The sequence below is a fragment of the Dendrobates tinctorius genome, unplaced genomic scaffold, assembly GCF_039654945.1.
Source record: "Dendrobates tinctorius isolate UK_male_01 unplaced genomic scaffold, ASM3965494v1 ptg000046l, whole genome shotgun sequence".
Lineage (NCBI taxonomy): Eukaryota > Metazoa > Chordata > Amphibia > Anura > Dendrobatidae > Dendrobates > Dendrobates tinctorius.
The window spans coordinates 40,463,530-40,490,153 of NW_027361714.1; the positions used below are offsets into that span (position 1 = coordinate 40,463,530).

Below are 26,624 nucleotides of genomic sequence, written 5' to 3' on the forward strand. Positions count from 1 at the left end.
TTTACAGGCCCAGTAGTCAAAGGCGAATGAACTGTGAGGGAGAACATCGATAGGGGTGGAGAGGTAATTTTGAACCATAGTTGACAACTGCTGTCTCCTGTCTGCTACAATCGATTCAGTATTACCAGTCATGTGAGCGGTACTCGAGAAATCAGTCGACAACAAGGTCATGAAACCCCTGTCTCCAACGCTACTTAGGCTGTGTGCACCACGAACACCTCTTCCATGTTGCCCAGTACAGCTCATGGTATAACCTGCACCGTTGCTGTGTGCTGGGAATGCCTCTAACAAATGGTTTACCAGAGTTGCTTGTTTCTTCGCCAATATTAGCTCTAGGTTCTCCTGTGGCATGATGTTCTGTAATTTGCTTTTATAGCGTGGATCGAAGATGCTGGCCAAGTAGTCGTCAAACGTCATAATTTTGGCAATGCGGGGGTCCCTTTTTAGAATCGAGAAATACAGCAAAAAAAGCCAATTTTTGTCAAAAATGACACATATCTCTCACCCCAAAACTTTATATATCTATACAGCAATAAGTGAGGTTAAAAAATATCTTTTAATATGTAACTTAAAAGCACCAAAACAATAATGTCACGAATAGTGATTAAAAGGATGCCATTTGATGGGTAATCCCTAGAAAAAAATGGGAACCACCCAACCGCATCAATCAGGATATAAAACGTTGCTAATATATCATGTCAGGCAACAGTTTGTATAAAGGATACAGCATTTAACAGTTAGCACACAATGCCATAGCCAATTGCATATATGTATATTGTGTTTGGCTAAACCAAAAAAGGTTTATAGCCACGAGATACAAGAAGGTGAGATATATAAAATAGGAACAATCTCACCGGTTTTTGCAGATGGCCAGGAGTCTCCAGGGATACTCTGTATACACACAGGGAGGTAGCGATGGGAAGACAATACCCCGTCAAATCCCTCAAAAACTAACCATCATCTGATCCCCAGACTCCTGCCCTTACAAGGGCAGTCCACAGCTCACCCTATATTGCACATGCCCTGCACTTTCCCTTAGAAGAGCGTCCCAACGCATTTCATCCAAGTAAATCTTCAGGGGACTAGCTTGTTACAAAGTGCCATAGTGCTAAAGCTCAAAACATGGATCCTTCCACTATCAATGCTGTCTGCTGTCTGCAGAGAGTGGAGGACAGAGGGCATATTTATATGGTAAGATGACAAACCATCAACACCTGATGCCACAATCAACATGTCACACAAACACTCACTCCCATATCTGATAAATCAAACGTCCGTCATTAAGCGGTTCAGCATCTGTGGAACGCACGCCGAAATCGGCGCTAACTCCGCCCACACCAGCATCACAAGCATCAGGCAAATCAAAGGGAAGAAAGATGCCCCACTTCCGGTTGGACCACCAAGATGGAGAAGTGCCCCACTTCCGGTGACGTTTATCTGGAGGCGGATCGCCTCAGATGCAAATGCCACACTTCCGGTGACGTTTTTAGAGGTGAACCGCCACAGATGCAAATGCCACACTTCCGGTCAGCGGACATACTGCAACAATGCCCCACTCCTGGTAACATTTCATCTGCGGCGTCGCCTGATAATCATGTCAACGAACAAAGCGCTTGACCGGCGCTAACTCCGCCCACACCAGCGTCACAGGTATCAGTCAAATCAAAGGGAAGAAAGATGCCCCACTTCCGGTTGGACCACTAAGATGGAGAAGTGCCCCACTTCCGGTGACGTTTATCTGGAGGCGGATCGCCTCAGATGCAAATGCCACACTTCCGGTGACGTTTTTAGAGGCGAACCGCCACAGATGCAAATGCCACACTTCCGGTCAGCGGACATATTGCAATAATGCCCCACTTCCGGTAACATTTCATCTGCGGCGTCGCCTGATAATCCTGTCAAGCGCTTGATCGGCGCAACCACAACAAGGGAGAGACGCACATCACTGCAGGAGCCCAAAAATAGATAAAACCAAAAATGAACTCCTTTCCAAAAGACGTCACAAGGGCACATAAATAGGAGACAGTGGTCCAGCTAGCATCAAATGCAGAAGGGTAATTAATAGGAAGTAAAGTGTAACATGACAAGTCATAGAAGTTAAATGGCAACAGGAGATACATATATAAATGTATACATATATATATACACATGCAAAACCTGAAAATAGGTGACTAATTAGTGATTTAGGCTTAATAACGTTCCTACATATAGATCAAAAAAGGAAAGGCGGAAAAAAGGAGGAATTCAAATAAAACAATTATAATTAATTTGTTCATTGAGGCCCTTAGGTGCCACCGTGTCCAAATAAAAAATCCACTTTGCCTCACGTTGCAACAGCAACTGGTCCCAGTTGCCCCCTCTCTGTGGCTTAAAGACCCTGTCAATGGCAGTAAAGCTGAGATGCGCGATCTGACCTTGATGTGCACCATGAACATGTCTAGCAATCGGCGTGTCCCTTTTATGTGTTACATCTCCCACATGTTCGCCAATCCTCCTCCTAAATTCACGGATGGTTTTGCCGACATATTCCAGTCCGCATTTACAAGTGACCTTATAAATGACACCCTTGGTGCTACAATTCATGAAATATTTAATAGAGTAATTCTTCCCAGTCACATTACTCACAAAATCCCTACTTACCCCAATGTGTGAACAAGCCACACAATGACCACATTTAAAACAACCTATGACATCACTGTGGAGCCATGTTCTATTCACAGGGGTGGAAAAATGGCTTCGCGCTAGTCTGTCATTCAACGACCGTGCTTTTCTGTATGTGATCATAGGGGAATCACTCAAGTAGGGGGAGAGGTCACTGTCCATCTGTAGGATCGACCAATGCTTCCTGATGATGTTCCTCACAGGAATTGCTCCATTATCATAAGTTGTAATAAATCTAAGGGTATCATTCTCCATAGGTTTCTTATTATTAGTGTTCAATAGTTCAGAGCGCATACGACTCTTAGCTCCTTGGTAGGCCTGTTTTAACACCTTTTTGGGATAACCCCTATTCAGGAATCTATCCCTTAAGTCCCTAGCTTGGGACTCAAACGTCCACATATCAGAGCAGTTCCTCCGAATTCTGAGATATTGTCTCTTAGGAATGGCTCTCTTTAAATGTTGGGGGTTGTGGCTCCCCCAATGTAGTAGGGAATTAGTAGAAGCAGGTTTTCTATACGTTGATGTCCCCACTTCTCCTTTCTCATTTTTCTCAATCGGGATATCAAGGAACGACAATCTTGTTGTCTCGAAAACGGCGGTAAAAAACAGGCCTATATCATTGTGATTAAGACCAGCCACAAATTCATCAAATTCATCAGCTGAGCCACCCCACACAATGAATATATCATCTATGTACCGTGTCCATAACTCAGGGACACGGCACATAGGAGAAGCTTCATCTAGTTCACCACCAAAAACCAAAGTCTCTTCCCACCAGCCGAGGAGGAGATTCGCATAAGCCGGTGCACAGGGGCTCCCCATAGCGGTCCCCCTCAGCTGGTGGTAAACCTTATGGTTGAAAACAAAGAAGTTTCTGGTTAAACAAAACCGAAGGAGCTCCAGTATGAAAAGGTTATGCTTTTGGAATTGACAACCCCTATTGTTCAAAAAATATCTAGCCGCTTGCAAACCATGTACATGCGGAATAGATGAATACAGCGCCTCAACATCTATACTTGCCAGAGAAGCTTTTGGATCTACAGTAAGCCCCTCTAAACGACGGAGGAGGTCCGGTGTGTCCTTAACAAACGACTGTAACGAGGAAACAAAAGGGATAAAATCTGATCCAGATAAATCCCTACATTCTGACAGAGACTGCCAACTCCTGATACAATTGGCCTACCCTTAAGAGGACTAAACCCCTTATAAATTTTGGGTAAGCAATAGAAGGTGGCAGTGACTGGATGCTCAGGGAATAAAAATTCAAATTCAGTCTTATTAATGATCTTTTTACTCAGAGCCTCTGATAGAATCTGTCGCAATTCTTCTCAGTAAACATTCATAGGGTTATGTGCCAGAACTTCATGTGTCACTGTCAGAAAGCATAGTGTCACACATCTGTTGATAATGATCCACCCCCAGGATGACAACATTGCCACCCTTATCAGAGGGTTTGATCACAATGCTGTCATCCCATTCCAGATGCGCAATTGCATCCATTTCCTCCTTAGAACAGTTAAAGTGGCAATAAAATTGATCGCGCGAAAGTTTAATCAAATCCTGAGTTACTAAATTAGAAAACACATCAATTGCAGATAAATCACCAGTAGGTGGAGGCATTTTTGTGCTTCTATTTCTCAGCTCCGTAAAAGGTCCCTGACCCAAAGTGTTGGGATTAATCTCAGAAAGAGAATTGAGTAACCTAACATCAGGTAACATATCATCAGGAATACCTAATTCTGAGCTCATACGAGAATCTTGTTTCTGAAAAAACTTTTTCCACCTAACTCTATGTAAGAATAGGTTAAGATCCATAACTGACCTAAATAAATCAAAATCTGTATTGGGAACAAATGAAAGACCCTTACTCAGAACAGATTTTTCAGCATGATCAATGCTCCTTTCTGAGAGGTTAATAATTTGAATGTCCTGGGTACGGGATAAATCATTCGGTACGGGATTAATCACTTCTTGATTTGTGGTGGTCTGTTTCTGAGTGCATAAACTTGATCCAAAAAATGACCACTAGGTGTATTTTCAGATCTATCAGACGATCCTCGTGAGCCTCTACCCCTGCCCCGCCCTCTATTTCTCCCTCTTACAGAGCGATTCCTGCTCTCGGATTCAGAAAAATCAGTATCCGTAGAGGAGAGTTCTGTATCTCTATCAGGGGCACTCATACGTGGGGTCAAAACTAAGTAAGCTTTATTATCTTTGAAATCTTGGACGTCACGCAAATACTGTTTGTGTTTTCTCTCTTTGAGATGATACTGGAATCGTTCAATATGTGTCTGAAGTTTAATCTCCTTCACCCCATAATCTGCTTCAGTAGAGAACTTTTTAGTGACCTCAATATGTTCCCTTAATTTGTCATTCAACAAACCAAGGGTAACCTTTTCTTCATCTAATAATAATTGCATGAAGCGTAAGGAGCTCTCCGTGGCCTCTCGTTCCCATTTATGTACAAAAGCTGGGTTTTTATGCCTGTTCCCAGCGGTTAAATTAATTCTCAAGCCGCGAGGAACAATCTTAGCCTTAAGATAGCTTTCAAGGCTTTGAACTTCCCACCAGGAAGTGATTTGGTCCCTATATACCCGCTGAAGTTCCTTCAAGGCAACATTGAATGTAGGAAGATATTTCTTTTGGGTAAATGTATTTTCAGAGAAAACCTCCTTAGCCTTTTTAGGATCCGCAAGAGATAATCACACATGTGGGCCAATGTTCCAGGTGTCAATGATGCACTGCCAGCGGTGAGTGGAGGAGCACTTTCTGCCAAATCCACATCCCTCCAGTCACGCACAAACCCTGTACCTGACCTTGGCAAGCCAACTGTTATGATTGAGTCACAGTAGGAGGCAAAAACAGAAATGCTAGCTAAGTCCAGAAAACCAGAGAAGTTGGCAGCTATCGGATTGCAGACCCCTGAACCTATCAACACAACTAGCAGTAGCCGTGGGGGGTTCCTACGATGCCCTAGACCCCTCAAACTAAACTGCCCCAGAGCAGACCCCAAAGCAAAAGGCAGCCCCCAACATATGACGGTGAAGCAAGATGAAAACACTAACACAGGCAGAAAGATAAACTGAGCAAAGACGGGGCCCAATCTAGCTAGATAGGAAAGGACAGGAAGGCTGCTGTCTGCAATCCGTGAAAAAACCCTATGAAAATAAGAGCCAACAGACTGACAGTGAAAAAGGCCCTGAAGACGCTAGGCTTCAAAATAGCTATGTCAGTACTCAGGAATATTCTGAAGACAGAGCTACAGGCAAAAGGAGATTCAGCTCACCCCAGCAGGGAATGGCAGAATCCAGAAAAGCAAGGAAAACAAAAAACAAAACACTAATGCAAACAGGCAAAGCAAAAAAACTTAGCTTAGAGGAGCAGGAATCAGACTGGTGTCCTAGAAGTCCACAGAGAAATCACCCGCAGGGCAGAAGGGCGTCGGCAGCCTTATATCCAGTCCGTGACTCCACTCAGCCAGTCATCCTCATCAGGTTCAGGTGCCTGATAATCAGGCTCATTACCTTCCTTCACCAGAATAGGGAGTTCACCAGACCTCAGTGACGAAGGGGAAAATGAACTCACAACAGCCAACATTTTCTCTTGCCCCCTGAGAAGCATCCTCATCCCCAAAATTATCGTCCCCTCATCCTCCTCCTCCTCTTTCTCTACTTCCTCCTCCTCATTAAGGACAGTTCCCTGAGCATACAATCCTGACTGTCATCAAGGCTTCCCTCCTCCTCCTCCTCTGCTGCGGACACCTGATCCTTAAATTGCATCAAAGTTTGCATGAGCAGACGCATAAATGTGATGCTCATGCTTATGATGGCATCGTCTGAGCTTACCAACCGTGTGCATTCCTCAAAACACTGAAGAACTTTACAGAGGTCTTTCAGCTTTGACCACTGCACACCCGACAACTCGATGTCTGCCCTCAAACTGCCTGCCCATGAATCCTCCCACAAATGCATTACAGTCTGCCTCTGTTCGCACAGCCTCTCAACCATGTGCATGGTGGAGTTCTACCTTGTTGCAACATCTATGATTAGGCGGTGCTTGGGGAGGTGGAGCAATCGCTGCAGCCTCTGCATATGACTGGAGTCTACGGGCGAGTGACGGATGTGTGAGCACAGTCTTCGTACCTTATGGAGCAGGGCTGGTAACTCTGGATAATTATTTATGAAGCACTGCACCACCCGATTGAAGGTGTGAGCCAGGCAAGGTATGTGTCTGAGTTTTGCCAGGGCTATGGCCACCACAAAATTACGTCCGTTATCACTGACTACCTTGCCTGGCTCAAGATGTAGACTGCCCAGCCATGACTCAGGTTCTCGCTGCATTTAGTCGGCCAGTACCTCCGCGGTGAGTCTGTTGTCGCCCTAAGACATCATCTTTAAAACAGCCTGCTGACGCTTACCACTAGCTGTTCGACAGTGCGACACCTCGTGTGCAACACTGGCAGCTGCGGATGGAGTGCTCGTGCGACTGCGCTCTGTCGACGAGCTTTCGCTTCTGGAGGAGGAGGAGGCGGAGGGTCGAATGCCTACAGCCAACTGTTGCCTATACTGTGGGCTAGGCAGCACTGTCCCCCTGCCGCTGGCCCCTGTGGACCCTGCATCCATCACATTCACCCAGTGTGCAGTGATGGACACGTAACGGCCCTGGCCATGCCTACTGGACCATGCATCTTTTATGAGGTGCACCTTTCCACTCACTGATTGTTTGAGTCCCTGGACAATGCGGTCTTTCACATGCAGGTTGAGGGCAGGGATGGCTTTTCTAGAAAAGAAGTGCAGACTGGGTAGGTCATATTGTGGGGCAGCATAGGCCATGAGCTCTTGGAATGCTGCGCTTTCAACCAAATGGAAGGGCATCATCTCTAATGAGATCAGTTTGGCATTGTAGGTGTTGAAAGCCAGTGTACTCGGATGAGAGGATGAGTACTTTCTGGTCCTACTCAGAGTCTCTGCTAGGGTGAGCTGGACTTGAGAGCTGCATATGATGGAACTAGCGGTGGACATGGTGGACTGAGAGGGGGTTGGTGATGAGGGTGGTAATGGCCTAGATGTTGTCTTGGAAAAACATTGTGATTCCCTGACTGCTTTAGCCTTGCGACAAAACCTCAACATTTCTTGCTGTCGGTGTGCTAACCGGTGGGCTTACAGTGGGGGGAAGCGATGTAGCGTTGCTGGCTACCTTCAGTCAGAGCAGGTGCACGTGTGCTACCTTAGATTTTGTAGTCCGTCCACGCTTGCAAGTGCATGGTGATTAAATGTCTAAGCATGCAACTGGTATTCAAATTTTGGAGATTTTTCCCTCGGCTAAAGGTCCTTCCACACTTCTTACAGATAACCTTTGCCTCATCATCAGGATTTTGGTCAAAAAAGTGCCACACTGCACTCTTCCTACTATGGGAAAAAATTTTGGGGGGCTTGCACGCTGTGCTAATTTGACCGTCTGGCCAAGCTGTCCTGCAACTCCTTTTGTTTTCTTAAAATGTTTTCGGACTGCTACGGGCCTGTCAGATAACCGCAGCTGTGATGTTGATGCCTGCTGCGGATGCTCCTCCTTTTCTGAGCTATTGCCAGCAGCACCCTCTTCCCCAAATGGATGCCAATCCGGGTCAACAACTGGGTCATCCATCACCTCCTCTTCAATTTCATCTGCACCTTCCTCTGTGTCACCGTGTAAGGTGGTATAGCATGCGGGAAGGGGCACCTGAGTTTCATCAGGGTCAGAATCTGGTTCAGTAGACTGCGAGGGCAAAGCAGTGCTCTGGGTGAATGTACCAGCAGAATCATATAGCACTGGCTGTGCATCAGTGCACTCCATGTCATATTCATCTTGGACTGGGGAATTCAGGATTTCACTTGACAACTTAGCATGGTATGTGAAAGAGTTCCAGTAATCTGAAGTGTGGCCTGCCGCATCCTTCACTTTTGGTGGGGGTGAAGGACACAAGGAAAGGTGTTGTTCCTGACCAGGAACCTGCACTGACGACTCAGTGCTTGCAGTTTTGAAACCTCAGAAGAGGAGGCGATAGAGCTGGAGGCTGTTTCGGCAATGTAAGCCAAAACCTGTTCCTGATGCTCCGGCTCTAAAAGCGGTTTACCTACTCCCAGAAAAAGGAGTCTTCCAGGCCTTCTGGAGCTAGACTTAGATGCAGGCTCAACACCTTCTGCCTTAGGTGCTATTATGCTTTTGGCACTACCAGCAGATGTACCACCACCACCATCAGTACTAGCTGGCCCCCTTCGCCCACGTCCGCGGCCTCTGCCACCATACTTCCTCATGTTTGAGAAATTATATAAAAAATACCAGCAGTTATATAGTACTGTATGAGGAGCATACAGCTGTATATGGTGTAGGGAAAAATATAAATCTCCATATATATTTCCAGAGTCACACACAGACGCTCACTCAGTATGGATTTGACCGTAATGCAAACAGCAGATATACGGTACTGCATGAGGAGCGTACAGCTGTATACAGTGTAGGGGAAAATTTAACTCACCGTATTTATTTCCGGAGTCACACACAGATAGTCAGCATGTGTTTGTCCGTGATACCAGCCAGTACACGGTAGTGTGTGAGGAGCGTACAGCTCTATACGGTGTGGGAAAAAATGAATGGTCAGTAACGGTGCAGAAAAAAAGAATAAAAGTATTAGTGCTGTGTATAAAGCAGTCTGCACAGCAGTGTACACACAGCAATAGAGCTATCAGGCAGCCTAGTAACCAGCACTACTGCACACAAGAAAATCCTCCCCTGTCACTGCACACTAACTGTACAGCACAGTTGCTATCAGCACAAGCACATAAGAACTTCTTATATCTTTACAGCCCTAACTCTCTCCCTACTGATAAACAGCAACCTCTCCCTACTGTTAACATGGGCAGAAGTAAAATGGAGGTCAGCGATCATGGCTTTTATAGACACTATGACACCCCCCAAAGCAAGCCAATCACTGCAATGCCCTTCTCTACAATGGTGGTGGATGCTGCACATGTCATCTCGCTGCCCACAGTGTACCTCCTTGCTCTTTGGCTGAAAAAAAGACACCTGCAAGCATTCTGGGAAATCTGATTTTGGCACACGTTTTGCCGACCGCATGGCCGACTTCACGCTATGGTCGGGTTTCGGTCAGCGAAACCCGACTTTGGCATAAGTCGGCGACATATGAATCTGGCCGACCTGTTTCGCTAAACTCTAGTTAAGAGTTCCCGCCCTGCCGGCGAGTGTCAATTTGTGACAGTGGCATTTAACAGGTTAACAGCCCCATGCGAAGCTTTGCTCCACCCGCGGCTGTTAGAGGCAGATGAGGGCTGATTAAAACAGCCAATAGTTTCTGGGTAGGGAGGTGGGTTATTCCGGACGCTGTATGTGATAAGTAGTTAAGGGGATAAAACATATACTGATCCATCTGACTTGTCATCACTATTGGGGGAGTGGTTGTTCAATAGTTATCATCCTCTTTAAACAAGGTGTAATCAAACTGTATAAAATTAAAATAAATGGTAGTCTATCAGCAAGTTTACTAAGATAAAACCATTTAAGTGCTGAAAATAGCTTAAACACCAAAGAGTAGGCAGAGACGGTTTATTACTGTCTTACAGTAGCTTTCTTGAGCATTATATAAACTGCACTAAAGAAGCATTGTAGGGGAGGGGAACTTATATGGATACACCTGGGTGGGCCATTTATAATGATGCAATCCAAAATGGCCAACTTCAAAGTGGCCACCATGGTCACCACCCATCTTGAAAAGTTTCCCCCCTACCATATACTAATGTGCCACAAACAGGAAGTTGATATCACCAACCATTCCCATTTTATTTAGATTTATCCATATACAGTGGGGAAAAAAAGTATTTAGTCAGTCAGCAATAGTGCAAGTTCCACCACTTAAAAAGATGAGAGGCGTCTGTAATTTACATCATAGGTAGACCTCAACTATGGGAGACAAACTGAGAAAAAAAATCCAGAAAATCACATTGTCTGTTTTTTTTTCATTTTATTTGCATATTATGGTGGAAAATAAGTATTTGGTCAGAAACAAGCAATCAAGATTTCTGGCTCTCGCAGACCTGTAACTTCTTCTTTAAGAGTCTCCTCTTTCCTCCACTCATTACCTGTAGTAATGGCACCTGTTTAAACTTGTTATCAGTATAAAAAGACACCTGTGCCCTCAAACAGTCTGACTCCAAACTCCACTATGGTGAAGACCAAAGAGCTGTCAAAGGACACCAGAAACAAAATTGTAGCCCTGCACCAGGCTGGGAAGACTGAATCTGCAATAGCCAACCAGCTTGGAGTGAAGAAATCAACTGTGGGAGCAATAATTAGAAAATGGAAGACATACAAGACCACTGATAATCTCCCTCGATCTGGTGCTCCACGCAAAATCCCACCCCGTGGGGTCAGAATGATCACAAGAACGGTGAGCAAAAATCCCAGAACCACGCGGGGGGACCTAGTGAATGAACTGCAGAGAGCTGGGACCAATGTAACAAGGTCTACCATAAGTAACACACTACGCCACCATGGACTCAGATCCTGCAGTGCCAGACGTGTCCCACTGCTTAAGCCTGTACATGTCCGGGCCCGTCTGAAGTTTGCTAGAGAGCATTTGGATGATCCAGAGGAGTTTTGGGAGAATGTCCTATGGTCTGATGAAACCAAACTGGAACTGTTTGGTAGAAACACAACTTGTCGTGTTTGGAGGAAAAAGAATACTGAGTTGCATCCATCAAACACCATACCTACTGTAAAGCATGGTGGTGGAAACATCATGCTTTTGGGCTGTTTCTCTGCAAAGGGGCCAGGACGACTGATCCGGGTACATGAAAGAATGAATGGGGCCATGTATCGTGAGATTTTGAGTGCAAACCTCCTTCCATCAGCAAGGGCATTGAAGATGAAACGTGGCTGGGTCTTTCAACATGACAATGATCCAAAGCACACCACCAGGGCAACAAAGGAGTGGCTTCGTAAGAAGCATTTCAAGGTCCTGGAGTGGCCTAGCCAGTCTCCAGATCTCAACCCTATAGAAAACCTTTGGAGGGAGTTGAAAGTCCGTGTTGCCAAGCGAAAAGCCAAAAACATCACTGCTCTAGAGGAGATCTGCATGGAGGAATGGGCCAACATACCAACAACAGTGTGTGGCAACCTTGTGAAGACTTACAGAAAACGTTTGACCTCTGTCATTGCCAACAAAGGATATATCACAAAGTATTGAGATGAAATTTTGTTTCTGACCAAATACTTATTTTCCACCATAATATGCAAATGAAATGAAAAAAAAGCAGACAATGTGATTTTCTGGATTTTTTTTTCTCAGTTTGTCTCCCATAGTTGAGGTCTACCTATGATGTAAATTACAGACGCCTCTCATCTTTTTAAGTGGTGGAACTTGCACTATTGCTGACTGACTAAATACTTTTTTTCCCCACTGTAAATGGCCCACAAAGGTGTATCCATATAAACGGCCCACTCTGTATATGCAGTAATATGATGGGCTTCCTCTTCCAATTTTCTCTTTTGTTTACAAACTTCTGACATTTTTTTCTCCACATCAAAGGAAGAAAACACTGTTGCAAGTTTGGTACCAGCATAATTGCCCTTATCTGTAAAATTATGATTCTGAGTCATTTTTTACCAAAGAATGAAAGCAATAAAATCAAAACACAAGAAACTGTGGGAATTGCATTTTTTTACACAATTTCACCACACTTGGAATTATTTTCTATTTTCCAGTACAATGAATTGTGTCATTCAAAACTAAATCTCGTCCCTCAAAAAGTAAGCCCTTATTCAGCTATAACAAGACAGAAAGCAAAAAGTCTTGGAGGAAGGAGAGGGAAAAAATAAAAAATGCAAAAATGAGAAATCGCCTGGTCTTTAAGGACTTTAATATAACTGCACAATAAAACAATGGAGAATCCAAGCTTAGAAAATTATCAAATGTCACCACTCCAGTATTGATATTTGATCCACTGCATCAAGAAATAGAAAAGGGCAAAATAGAGATGTATTTTTCAATGAACTCTGACCTACAATGATGATGCTGATAAGGCAGGGTTGAGACACAGTGGAATTTGCATTACTGCAAAGGGTAAAATCTATAGCAAAAAATTATGGCAAAACCTATATACAGTAGTTCAAGATACTGTTGGACGTTACTGTAGGTGTGGATTCAATATCTAAACTACACAGCTAATGAAAGACAATTTTGAATGAAAAAGCCATGAAATAACCAATTTAGGGGATCTCAAGGTTTATCAAAAAAGTCTGCAGTCACTCTCTGTGACTGCAGACTTGTGAATCCTCACACCGTGCACTCTGCATAGTGTGGTGATTTTATGGTGCAGGCGGCAAAACTGAGCAGTCAAGTGATGGCAAGTGTGCAATATGCATATTCCCGAACACATTCTTACTATACTTGCATGGCCTCGCTCTATTCACTTGTATAGAGTGAGGCTGCTCAAGTCTAGTCAGAATGTGGCCAGAAGTATGCATATCACATACTTGTCATCACTTGACCGCTCGGTCTCCACGAAGACATTGGAGAACTCTAATAGTGAATGTTTTGAGGATTCACACAAGTCTGCTGTCACGTAAAGTGACTGCAGACTTTCGTGAAAAACCTGGACAACTTTTTTAAGTTACAATGGAGCTAATCCATTTGTGGGTCTGCTGGCATACTCTTGGTACAAATCCAAGTTTCAGCTTTAAATTTCTACTGCAGATTATTTTGATATATTAGGTCAGATTCTCTAGAAATATAAATTCAAAATTATTGTAAATATTTGCTATGTGGCATTTTCGATAAATTTCTGGTGCATATTTTTGTGGAAATCTGCCAGGCACTATTATCATATTAGTCGTGATGCAAAATGTAAAGGGATATGGGATATATCTGATAAGATGCACATTTTTTTGCAGCTATAAATTGAGAGGAAAATATCATTAAAGGGAAAATATAATTTGAAAAGAACTACTGTTTAAAGCAAATTTTTTGTGTTAAGTTTAGAAAAAAAAATAGCAATTTTTTATATCACAATTTGTATAAAAAAAATCTAAACAGTACTTTCACAATAGATACTGTGGATGTTTTAGACTAACCATTCTTGTTCTTTCAGGAAGAGTATTCTGATGTCTCATTATCGTCACAAAAATTATTACAATGACAGGTAGCACTAGTTTTCACAGCTATTAACATAGGATTAATTATTCACAATAGATAATGTCTTCATGATGACCTTTACACGATGAGTCGATCGCTGATAATGTACATGAGGATTTCCTGAATCAGAAAGTCTTAGTTTAAAATAGCCCAAGTGGAAATGATAAGATTTCTATTTTTTTTAAAACATAGATTAAATAAAAAAAATAATTAAAAATACATTTAAATAAAAGCAAATTTAAGCAGTAGTTCATTTTCTCACGACAAATTCACTACAACTGGAAATAATTATGGTGTACTGCACTGCACCAAAACAGTTTAGAAATCTGTGATGCTCAGATTTTATTTTATATTTTGCAGAATAGAATATACTATACAATTAAGATTTTAAGTCAGAAAATACCATTTATCCTCAAATCCCAAGCTTGCCTGTTAATTTAGGGTCTTGCTTTTCTTTCTTGCACTTCTTTTGTATTAGATGATAGCCTTTTTTCCAGATATTCTCCATAAATAATAGCTTCCTTAATTTAGGAGTATAGAAAGTTCAACAGGTTACCTTATACACATATGCATTGCTGTAGTGTAAACAATAACAAATATGCACCCTTTTCTACCCTAGAGGTCAGAATTTTATCATTAATTACTGTATAATGTATGACTGAAATCTTCTAAAAGAATTTTATGTGATAGACATGCTATGACTTTTTGGGGGATGAAACCCTCAGTTCTTCACTGCATAGATATGGAGTCACATGGTGTTGTGAGTTCCACAACACCATCAGATTTATTATGTGCGCCAGATACTTTCTGCACCTTGTCAATCAAGGGGGTTTGTCATTACTGAAAATAGAGCTTGGAAAAATACAAGAAAGACACAGTCTAACGTCAGCCAAAAGTGCACCAAAAATTTGGAGCAAATTTTTAGCACTAAGTAATTTAATAGGTGGTGTAAACTTAGACTGGGTAGTTTTAAAATATGTTAGATTTATCAAAAAACATGAGCCATTGTGATTGGAGATGGGCAAACCCGAACAGTAAAGTTCGGCTTCGTACGGAACACCGAACATGGACTTCACCAGAAAGTCAGTGTTACTGTTCGGGTTCAGACCTCCGAATATCGGGTGTTTGTTGTGCTGTCATGTGCATGACAGCGTGGCAAACACCGCTTCTGATTGGCAGTAATATCGTCGCTGCTGGTCAGACAGCCAACGTTTCCCATGCTCTCAAATGACAGTGTGAGCATGCAGCTATGATCAGAGGTATAAAGTTCACCTCCGGTCATTGGTGTTGGCTGATGAGACTACTTCCACCGCTACAGGGCAAGTGGGAAAAGCCGGGCAAATCCAGAATTGACGTATATCTAGTAAATGCACCTTTTCTTGACGGCTGCAGGCTGCTTTTTTTAAGCTGGGAGGGGAATATTTATGGGCCCTTACCAGCCCCCAGCTGTCTGTTTTAGCTTGGCTGGTTGTCAAAAATGGGGTGGACATCCACGCTGATTTTTTAAAATTATTTATTTAAATAATTAAAAAATACGGTATGGGAACCCCCCTATTCAGCCTTGCTGAAGTTGACAAGTGAGGGTTACAGCACCTGGCTGGTTATAAAAAATACAGGAGAACCCAAGTTGTCTTTTTTCATAATTTATTTACAGTGCAGGTGCTGGCTGATGAATACTCCCATCAGCAGCTCCTGCTTTCACTGTGATTAGTTGCAGCAGGCGTCGACTGATGGGAACAGTAGTTGCATTATCTGACACCAATGACCAGAGGTTAACTGTCATGCTCATAACAGCGTGGCAAACGCTGGATGTTCGGGCCCCCCTATTCAAATGAATGGGGCCTGGATTTGGTTTTGGGTTTGGGTTCGGGTACTGTTCTAGTGCCCGAAGCTGAACTTTTTGTAACTGTTCGGCCGAACCTGCCAGACCTGAACATCCAGATGTCCACCCATCTCTAATTGTTATAAATCTGGTGCATTTAAGACTGTCTTGTAAAAGATTTAGGAAGAATTGATAAATATGCCCTAGTCTGTAAATGTTTAGAACTGTATGGGTACCATATTAAAGCTTCAAAACACTAAAGCAAAAATAATATTATTCATAATAGTTTCAGGAATTTTAAGAAGGTTTGGGATGAAGGGGTGAAGTTTGAGGCTCCGGATTCATCAAGAGGTGCTTCACCTTAATTCTTGCTCCGATCCCTGCTGGAGTAAGATTTGTGGCATAGTGAATGCTGCCACTCATCACGAATTTGACAATCAGTGGATACCTGTGCCCCTGTGCTGCCACAGGTTTGTGTCGGAACAGGGTGAAACTGGCATGAGAATGTCAAAAGTTGCAACATTTTAGCACAGCTTTGAGTTTCACCAAAACGTTGCCACTTTTCAAACCTTTTTTCCAATCAGGCCCTTACTATCTCTTGTCTATTTAACATGTGAAACATGTACTCTAGGTGGTGCCTGAGATATCTATACGGGTTCTGGCAATATGCTATTGCTGTTATTAGGTAGCATATTATATGATTATACCAATAGGGATACATTAACCCCTTCACCCCCAAGGGTGGTTTGCACGTTCATGACCGGGCCAGTTTTTACAATTCTGACCACTGTACCTTTATGAGGTCATAACTCTGGAACGCTTCCATGGATCCCGGTGATTCTGACATTGTTTTCTCGTGACATATTGCACTTCATGTTAGTGGTAAAATTTCATTCAAATAACTTGCGTTTATTTGTGAGAAAAACGGAAATTTGGCGAAAATTTTGAAAATTTTGCAATTTTCCTACTTTGAATTTTTATGCCCTTAAATCAAAGAGATACGGCCTTAAATCACAGAGATACGGCACACAAAAAACTTGATAACTAACATTTCCCACATGTTTACTTTACATCAGCACAATTTTGGAACCAAAATTTTTTTTTGTTAGGAAGTTATAAGGGTTAAAAGTTGACCAGCGATTTCTCATTTTTACAACACCATTTTATTTTTAGGACCACATCACATTTGAAGCCACTTTGAGGGGTCTATATGATAGAAAATACCCAAAAGTGACACCATTCTAAAAACTGCACCCCTTAAAGTGCTCAAAACCACATTCAAGAAGTTTATTAACCCTTTAGGTGCGTCACAATAATTTTTTTGAATATTTAAAAAAAAATGAACATCTAACTTTTTTTCATAAAAAAAATACTTCAGGTTCAATTTTTTTTATTTTACCAAGGGTAACAGGAGAAATTGGACTGCAAAAGTTATTGTGCAATTTGTCCTGAGTACGCAGATACCTGATATGTGGGGGGGAACCACTGTTTCGGTGCATGGCAGAGCTCAGAATGGAAGGAGCGCCGTTTGACTTTTTCAATGCAAAATTGGCTGGAATTCAGATTGGACGCCATGTCACGTTTGGAGAGTCCCTGATGTACCTAAACAGTGGAAACCCCCTACAAGTGACCCCATTTTGGAAACTAGACCCCCCAAGGAACTTATCTAGATATGTGGTGAGAACTTTGAACCCACAAGGGCTTTACAGAAGTTTATAACGTACAGCGGTACAATTAAAAAATCATATTTTTTCCACAAAAATGATCTTTTCACCCCAATTTTTATTTTCCCAAGGGTAACAGGAACCTAAAAGTTATTGTGCAATTTGTCCTGAGTACGCTGATACCCCACATGTGGGGGTAAACCACTATTTGGGCGCATGGCAGAGCTCGGAAGGGAAGCAGCGCCATTTGACGTTTTTGGCTGGAATTGAGATCGGACACCATGTCACGTTTGGAAAACCCCTGATGTACCAAAACAGTGGAAACCCCCCACAAATGACACCATTTTGGAAACTAGACCCCCTAAGGAACTTATCTAGATGTGTGGTGAGAACTTTGAACCCCCATTGGCTTCACAGAAGTTTATAACATAAAGCCATACAATTAAAAAATCATATTTTTTCCACAAAAATGATCTTTTCACCCTCAATTCTTATTTTTCCAAGGGTAACAGGACCCTAAAAGTTATTGTGCAATTTGTCCTGAGTACGCTGATACCCCACATGTGGGGGTAAACCACTGTTTGGGCGCATGGCAGAGCTCGGAAGGGAAGCAGCGCCATTTGACGTTTTTGGCTGGAATTGAGATCGGACACCATGTCGCGTTTGGAAAACCCCTGATGTACCAAAACAGTGGAAACCCCCCACATATGACACCATTTTGGAAACTAGACCCCCTAAGGAACTTATCTAGATGTGTGGTGAGAACTTTGAACCCCCATGGGCTTCACAGAAGTTTATAACATAAAGCCATACAATTAAAAAATCATATTTTTTCCACAAAAATGATCTTTTCACCCTCAATTCTTATTTTTCCAAGGGTAACAGGACCATAAAAGTTATTGTGCAATTTGTCCTGAGTACGCTGATACCCCACATGTGGGGGTAAACCACTATTTGGGCGCATGGCAGAGCTCGGAAGGGAAGCAGCGCCATTTGACGTTTTTGGCTGGAATTGAGATCGGACACCATGTCGCGTTTGGAAAACTCCTGATGTACCAAAACAGTGGAAACCCCCCACAAATGACACCATTTTGGAAACTAGACCCCCTAAGGAACTTATCTAGATGTGTGGTGAGCACTTTGACCCCCCCAGTGCTTCACAGAAGTTTATAATGCCCGGGCGTGAAAATAAAAAATTTGTATTTTTTCCACAAACATGATCTTTTAGTCACCATTTTTTTATTTTCCCAAGGGTACCAGGAGAAATTGGACCCCAAAAGTTGTTGTCCAATTTGTCCTGAGTATGCTGATACCCCATATGTGGAAGAAAACTACTGTATGGGCACACGTCGGGGATCGGAAGGGAAGTAGTGACGTTTTGGAATGCAGACTTTGATGGAATGGTCTGCGGGTGTCATGTTGCCTTTGGAGAGCCCCTAATGTACCTAAACAGTGGAAACCCCCCACAAATGACCCCATTTTGAAAACTAGACCCACTAAGGAACTTATCTAGATGTGATGTGAGCACTTTGAACCCCCAAGGGCTTCACAGAAGTTTATAATGCCAGGGCATGAAAATAAAAAAATCGTATTTTTTCCAGAAACATTATCAATTAGTCCCCAATTTTTTCATTTTCCCAAGGGTAACAGGAGAAATTGGACCCCCAAAAGTTGTTGTCCAATTTGGCCTGAGTACGCTGACACCCCATATGTGGGAGAAAACTACTGTATGGACACACGTCGGGACTCGGAAGGGAAGCAGTGACGTTTTGGAATGCAGACTTTGATGGAATGGTCTGTGGGTGTCATGTGCGTTTGGAGAGCCCCTGATGTACCTAAACTATTGAAACTCCCCACAAGTGACCCCATTTTGGACACTAGACCCCCCACGGAACTTATCTAGATGTGTGGTGAGCACTTTGAACCCCCAAGTGCTTCACAGAAGTTTATAACACTCGGACGTGAAAATAACAAAATCATTTTTTTCCACAAAAATGATATTTTTGCCCCCAATTTTTTATTTTCCTAAGGGTAACAGGAGAAATTGGACCCCAAAAATTGTTTTGCAATTTGTCCTGAGTAGGCTGATACCCTACATGTGGGGGTAAAACACTGTTTGGGCGCATGGCAGAGCTTGGAAGGGAAGGAGCACCATTTGACTTTTTCAACTCAGAATTGGCTGGAATTGAGATCAGACGCCATGTTGCATTTGGAGAGCCCCTGATGTGCCCAAACAGTGGAAACCCCCCAATTATAACTCCAACCCTAACCCCAACACACCCCTAACCCTAATCTGAGCCCTAACCCTAGCCCTAACCCTAGCCCTAACCCTAGCCCTAACCCTAACCCTAGCCCTAACCCTAGCCCTAACCCTAGCCCTAACCCTAACCCTAACCCTAATGGGAAAATGGAGATAAATACTTTTTTTTAAATTTTATTATTTTTCCCTAACTAAGGGGGTGATATCGGGGAGTTTGATTTACCATTTATGGCGGTTTTTATGTTTGGCGGCTGTCGCACGCTAAAAGACGCTTTTTATTGTAAAAATAGTTTTTGCATCACCACATATTGAGAGCTATAATTTATCCGTATTTTGACCCACCGAGTCATGTGAGGTCTTATTTTTTGTGGGACGAGTTGACGTTTTTATTGGTACCATTTTTGGGCACGTGACTTTTTTGATCGCTTTTTATTCCTATTTTTGGGACGCAGAATGAACAAAAACCAGCGTTTCATGAATTTCTTTTGGGGGGGTGCGTTTACACCGTTCCGCGTGCGGTAAAATTGATAAAGCGGTTTTATTCTTCGGGTCAGTACGGTTACAGCGATACCTCATTTAGGTCGTTTTTTTATGTTTTTGTCGGTTTTATGCAATGAAAACTATTTTATATAAAAAATAATTATTTTTGCATCGCTTTATTCTGCGAGCTATAACTTTTTTATTTTTTCGCTGATGATGCTGTGTGGCAGCTAGTTTTTTGCAGGACAAGATGACGTTTTCAGTGGTACCATGGATATTTATATGCGTCTTTTTGATCGCGCGTTATTACACTTTTTGTTTGGTGGTATGATAATAAATCATTATTTTTTGCTTCGTTTTTTATTTTTATTTTTTAAGAGGTTCGCTAAAGGGGTTAACTAATGGGACAGTTTTATAGGGCGGGTCATTACGGATGCGGCGATACCTAATATGTGTACTTTTATTGTTGTTTTTTTTATTATTTCCAAAAAATGGATTTATTGGGGGAATATTTTTTTTTTTTTTCTAATTTATTTGGCGATTTTTTTTAAATTATTTTAACACTTTTTTTTATTTTTTTTTTTACTTTATTAAATAGTCCCAGGTGGGACATCACTGTCCTGTGACAGATCGCTGATCTGTCACATCACAGATCACTGTGACAGATCAGCGATCTGACACAGGCACTGCAGAAGGCTTCCTCATGCCTGCGCTTTGCAGGCACTGAGGAAGCCAGCTTCCTCAGGCCCCCCGAAGGCCCCCGTCGCCATCTTGGATTCGGGGGCCTGGAGGAAAGGAGCCCCCCGCAGCAGCGCTGCACATTGCGCTGCCGTGGGGGGCTCAGGGAAGCACGGAGGGAGCCCCCTCCCTGCCGATGCTTCCCTTTAACCCCCGGTACACCGCGATCGCGTTTGATCGCGGTGTGCAAGGGGTTAACGTGTCGGGGGCGGTCCGTGACCACCCCTGACACATTGTGCCGGGTGTCAGCTGTGATAATCAGCTGACACCCGGCCGCGATCAGCGGCGCTCACCACGTGGGCGCCGCTGATCGCGCCGACGTACTATCCCGTCCATGGGCATAGGGGCCCAGGGCACATGGACAGGATAGTACGTCGGATGGCAGAAAGGGGTTAATGTCATCTAACTGGTTTAGAAGGCTCTTACAGTAAGCTGGGTCTGTTTCTTTGGTATATTTATGTACTAGTTCAGTGTTTCATATGTTTTGTATCATTTTAGTCTTTTTTTTTCGTTCGTCTTTAATTTTAAACCTTCCTCTTTTGTCCTGCAGAATAATATGCCTTTTTGGAGAATCTCAAGTCATTCAGATCTTTTGGCTCTTCACCAAGCACTGGAACTAGAATATTTGTAACTATTTGCATCTTGGACGGCCTTTTATAAAATGTACATAAAAATATATAAATATATTTTAAGTACACACTGAATTTTTATGTGTGGTTTAACGCCTCAGGCTTTTTACACACATGGACTGTCTTAAACAAAGGAAAATCAACAGTGATGATTGATGACAAAGAATTCAGACTGCTAGATGAAGGAAAATGAAGACACTGAGCGCTGCAGAGTGACACTTGTGGTAACCTTGGACAGTTAACCAAAAATCGGTCAATGGAAGGCCGCGGTGAAGTGCAGATGTGCGGAACTCTTGATAAGCATAGGCACATGTTTTCCGACCGAAGAGGTGGTGTTCAACATTCCTCATAATGGGATCTCATTCTCAGCACTGAGGTGTGAATCAGACATAAACCTACCTAACCCGGAAAATCTGAATATAGAATGCACTCCATCTTTATGATGACAATCATGTCTAGACCTGTAATTTTGTGTAAATTATTGACAAAACAAATAATAATTTACTGTGATTTTATTAGCAGCTGATTTTGAAAGTGGATGTAACGTTTCTATTTTTTCTTTTTTTGAGAGGGTGGGGGGGATGATTGGGCAGTGGGTGGTGAGATCTAAAAAAAAAATTAACATACTGTCTCTTTTATAGGTTTGGCAATCAGAATGTGGATAATGATGTGTTGTGCCTTAAAGACAAGACAGTGTTTGAGTGTTACAATGTAATTTTGGTTAAGAGAAAGGTAGTTATATGAAATCTTCATTTGGGATGATTTCTTCATTCATGACCAAATTGATCTATGAAACAGAAAAAAAGGCTGCAGTCAGCAGCTGCTCTTTGTTGCAGGAATAAATAAAAAATACTAATATTATGGATGTCTCTTTTTATTTCTAAATGTGATATCAAATAGTTTGCAGTATCTTGAAAAATTATTCATACCCTGTGAACTTTTCACATTTTTTTTATCTTGCATACATGATGTACAATAAAAAAAAATATTGTGATACTGTGTTAGTCAGAAAAATACATCTAAATACTTTTATGCCCAAAAATGGCAAAGTATTCTCGGAAAAGGTATCACTTGGAGAATAATTGTCATTTTTGGGCATAAAACTATTTGCATTCATGTTACACCCACAACTTAAATATATTTTATTGAGATTTTGTGTGATATATAAATGCATATAAGCAAGTATTTGTGAAGTGTAAAGGAAATGATAGATGGTTTTCTAATCATTTTAAAAATATAAGTCTGAAAATTGTGATGCGCATTTGCATTCAGCACTCTGCAGCCTTTCTTATACCCCTAAAGAAAATCCAAAGTGACCAATTACCTCTAAAAATAACATGATTAGTATATTAAGCATACCTGTCTGTAATTTATTCGCAGTATAACTAAAGCTGTTCTGAGAAGGCCTCAGAGGTTTGTTTGAGAACATTAAGGGACAGAGCTAGCATGTGGAAGAAGGTGCTCTGGTCAGTTGAGACTAAAGTAAAACTTTTTTGGCTAATGCAAAACTATATGTGTGGCGTAAAAATAACACTGCACAGTACCCTGAAAACACCATCCCCACTGTCAAACATGATGGTGGAATCATCATGCTTTGGGGATGCTTATCTTCATTAGGGACAAGAAAGCTAATCAGAGTTGATGGTAAGATGGATGGAGCTAAAAAGAGGGCAATCCTGGAGGAAAACCTGTTAGAGACCGCAAAAGACTTGAAACTGAGGTGCAAATTTATCTTCCAATGAGCCTAAACATGCTGCCATAACTACAATGGAATAGTTTAGAGCAAAGCATATTCATGCGTTTGAATGGTCCAAAGTCCATACCTAAATCCCATTTGAGAATTTGTGGCAAGATTTGAAAATTGATGTTCACAGACGCTCTCCATCTCATCTAACTGGGCTAGAGGTAGTAAATAAAAATGGGCAGAAATGTCAGCCACTTGATGTGCAAAACTGGAAGAGATACAGACCAGCAGACTTGTATCAGTAATCGTAGCTAAAGGTGGTCCTATAAAGTATTGTCAAAAAGTGGTTGAAAACAAATGCATGTCAAAAATATTTTGAAAACTTTGTATTTGTATCATTTCCCTTACACTTCACAAATACATACTACCTTGTGTTTGTTAGTCATATAAAATCCCAATAAAATATATTTGTTTGTGGGTGTAATGTGAAAAATGTGGAAAAATTCAAAGGGTATGAATACTTTTTCAAGGCACTGTATACAACATGTATTAATATTAACATTCTATGTCCACCTAATCATTTTATTTTTGTGGCAATATTTTTTTTAAATGTTGAAATTAATTTAATACTAAGAGCCATTTTTTGAAAAAATTGTTGCATTTATACAAGAGAATATGTGGTGCCTTTGGATTTATGAAGTCGCAACATATAAATATTGTTAAAAGGATAATCCTCCTTACTCACATCCACTCAACTAACATGAATCATAGATACTGAATAAGCCTAATGTGTGCTATACCTTTATTCCCCTTGAAACTATGCAAAGAAAATTGGTGCACAGAGCTTAGAACAACTAGGCCAATGTTTTCATAATTTGCTGTATAGATCTGCATTTGAGGCCAAATTTCGTAATTAACATAACTTCATTCTACAGTACTGGTGGATTTATCAAAAGCTGAAAATATAAAAAAAAGGAGAAAACATATTTAAAGGATTTAATTCCTTCTAATGCATTACAGTCAAAGTGAACATCAAAAAATATATAACATGAAATGACAATTAGAGATGAGCGGATCTTTTGAAATTCAAATTCACCTAATATTTTTTAAAAAAGTGATTACACTGAATAAATTTACGCAGATTTCAATGCTTGGAACATACACATGAGGGAAAGGAAAGAGAGAGAACCTCTCTGACCATGAGGGCTTACACGTTCTAGACGAGAGAGATAGACCCCGATGACCATAGGAACTAAAGGCCCCGTCTCACTTAGCGAGATCACTGAAGCATCACCGATTTTGTGACGCAACAGCGATCTCGCTACATGTGACACATAGCGGTGACTGCCCCGCCTGCTGGATATCGCTGAGCGTGCTTGAATGTCCTGGGCCATTTTTTCATCATCGGCGTCCCGCTGGCCAGCGCGCATCACTCTGTTTAACGCCGATGAGCGACCTCGTTGTCACACAGAACTCAGGGATCCAGGCAGGAGTCGTCAGAATCTCTGCTATGTGACAAGGTACCTACGACCGCCGAGGTCGTTGTACGGATCACCATCAGATTTCTGCGTCGTTGAAGAGATCTGCCTGTTTGACAGCTAACTAGCGATTTGTTGGGAATCTCTCTCAGGCAAAACTAACAGGTCAAGGAAATTCTTATCCTCTCTTGCTGACAACTTTATCTTCCAAAAGGTAAGGGAGAAAACAAGGGGAACTGCTACCTTGGATCTAATCCTTATAAACAGGGAGGAAATGGTTGAGGAGGTAAAAGTGGCTGGGACCCTAGGAGGTAGCGACCATGCTATTTTAGAATTTTGGATAACTAGAGGCGGAAGACCTGTGAAGACTCAGACATCAAGGTTAGATTTCAGAAAGGCAGATTTTAAGGGATTCAGAAAGAGAATTGGAGGGATCCAATGGCTGGATATCCTTAAAGACAAAAATGTCCAGGAAGGATGGGAAATCTTGAAAAATGAAATTCTCAAAGCACAGTTGTTAACAATTCCGAAAAGAGGGAAGAATAGGAAGCAGTTAAGGAAACCAGGATGGATGAACACAGAACTTAAGCACATGCTAAAAAGGAAGAAAAAAATGTTTATAAAATGGAAAGAGGGAGGCATATCTAAAGAAGAATATAATGCTGTCTGCAGAACCTGCAGGGCACAAATCAGATTATCTAAAGCTGAAAATGAATTGAGGCTTGCAAGAGATGTCAAAAGCAATAATAAAGGATTTTGGGGATATGTCAAAAGTAAAAGAAAAGTCAAAGATGCTATAGGATTTTTACAGGATGAAAATGATGAAATGGTAAGACAGGATGTTGAGAAGGCTGAACTTTTAAATTCCTATTTTGCATCTGTTTTCTCTCAGAAAGGAAATGTAACATCAACTGTTATTCACTGTCCTATTAAGGGAATAGAAGAATCCAGGATATCTATAAACAGAAAGATAGTGAGGAAACACTTAGCTAGCCTAAATGAATTCAAGTCTCCAGGTCCAGATGAATTACACCCCAGAGTACTGAAGGAGATAGCAGAAGAAATTTTTGAACCCCTCTCTATAATCTTTGAAAATTCTTGGAGAACAGGAGAAGTGCCAGAAGACTGGAGAAGAGCAAATGTTGTTCCTATCTTCAAAAAGGGGAAGAAGGTGGACCCAGGTAACTATAGGCCGGTGAGTCTGACTTCTATACCAGGAAAGATCTTTGAACAAATTATTAAACAACATGTATGTCAATACCTGGATAAGAATGAAGTGATTAAACAGAGTCAGCATGGGTTTGTAACTAATAAGTCATGTCAGACTAACTTAATTTCCTTCTATGACGGTATCACTGATTGGGTGGATCAAGGAAATGCTGTAGATATAGTATATCTTGACTTCAGCAAAGCATTTGACAAAGTCTCTCATATAATCCTTATTGAAAAAATGATTAAGTATGGAATGGACAAGGCAACTGTTAGGTGGATTCATAACTGGCTTAGTGATCGGACCCAAAGAGTGGTCGTAAATGGCTGCACATCCAGTTGGAAGAATGTCTCAAGTGGGGTACCACAGGGCTCTGTCCTGGGCCCTGTATTGTTCAACATCTTTATCAACGATTTAGATGAAGGAATTGAGGGTAAACTGATTAAATTTGCTGATGACACAAAGCTAGGAGGGATAGCTAATACTAGAGAAGAGAGAGAGAGGATTCAAAAAGATTTAAATAAACTGGAGAAGTGGGCAGCAACTAACAGAATGGTTTTTAACAGGGAGAAATGCAAAGTACTACATCTGGGCAATAAAAATGTAAAAAACATATATAGAATGGGAGGAATAGGGCTAAGTGACAGCACATGTGAAAAAGACTTGGGTATACTAATAGATCACAGACTGAATATGAGTCAACAGTGTGATGCAGCAGCAAAAAAGGCAAATGCAATTCTAGGATGTATTAACAGAAGCATACAGTCTAGATCACGTGAAGTCATTATTTCCCTCTACTCCTCTTTGGTCAGA

General features: G+C 41.8%; 1 protein-coding gene across 3 annotated transcripts in view; it reads left to right on the top strand.

The window, feature by feature from the left end:
• The window catches only part of EYA4 (EYA transcriptional coactivator and phosphatase 4), a 619,370-nt gene extending 597,070 nt beyond the window's left edge, over positions 1-22,300 (top strand). For all 3 annotated transcript variants that reach the window (XM_073575843.1, XM_073575844.1, XM_073575845.1), the window contains one exon: positions 21,361-22,300. In XM_073575843.1, the coding sequence (XP_073431944.1) occupies positions 21,361-21,441 (81 nt within the window). In that variant the 3' untranslated portion in view covers positions 21,442-22,300. The remainder of the gene's footprint in view (positions 1-21,360) is intronic.
• The last annotated feature ends 4,324 nt before the right edge of the window (positions 22,301-26,624 follow it).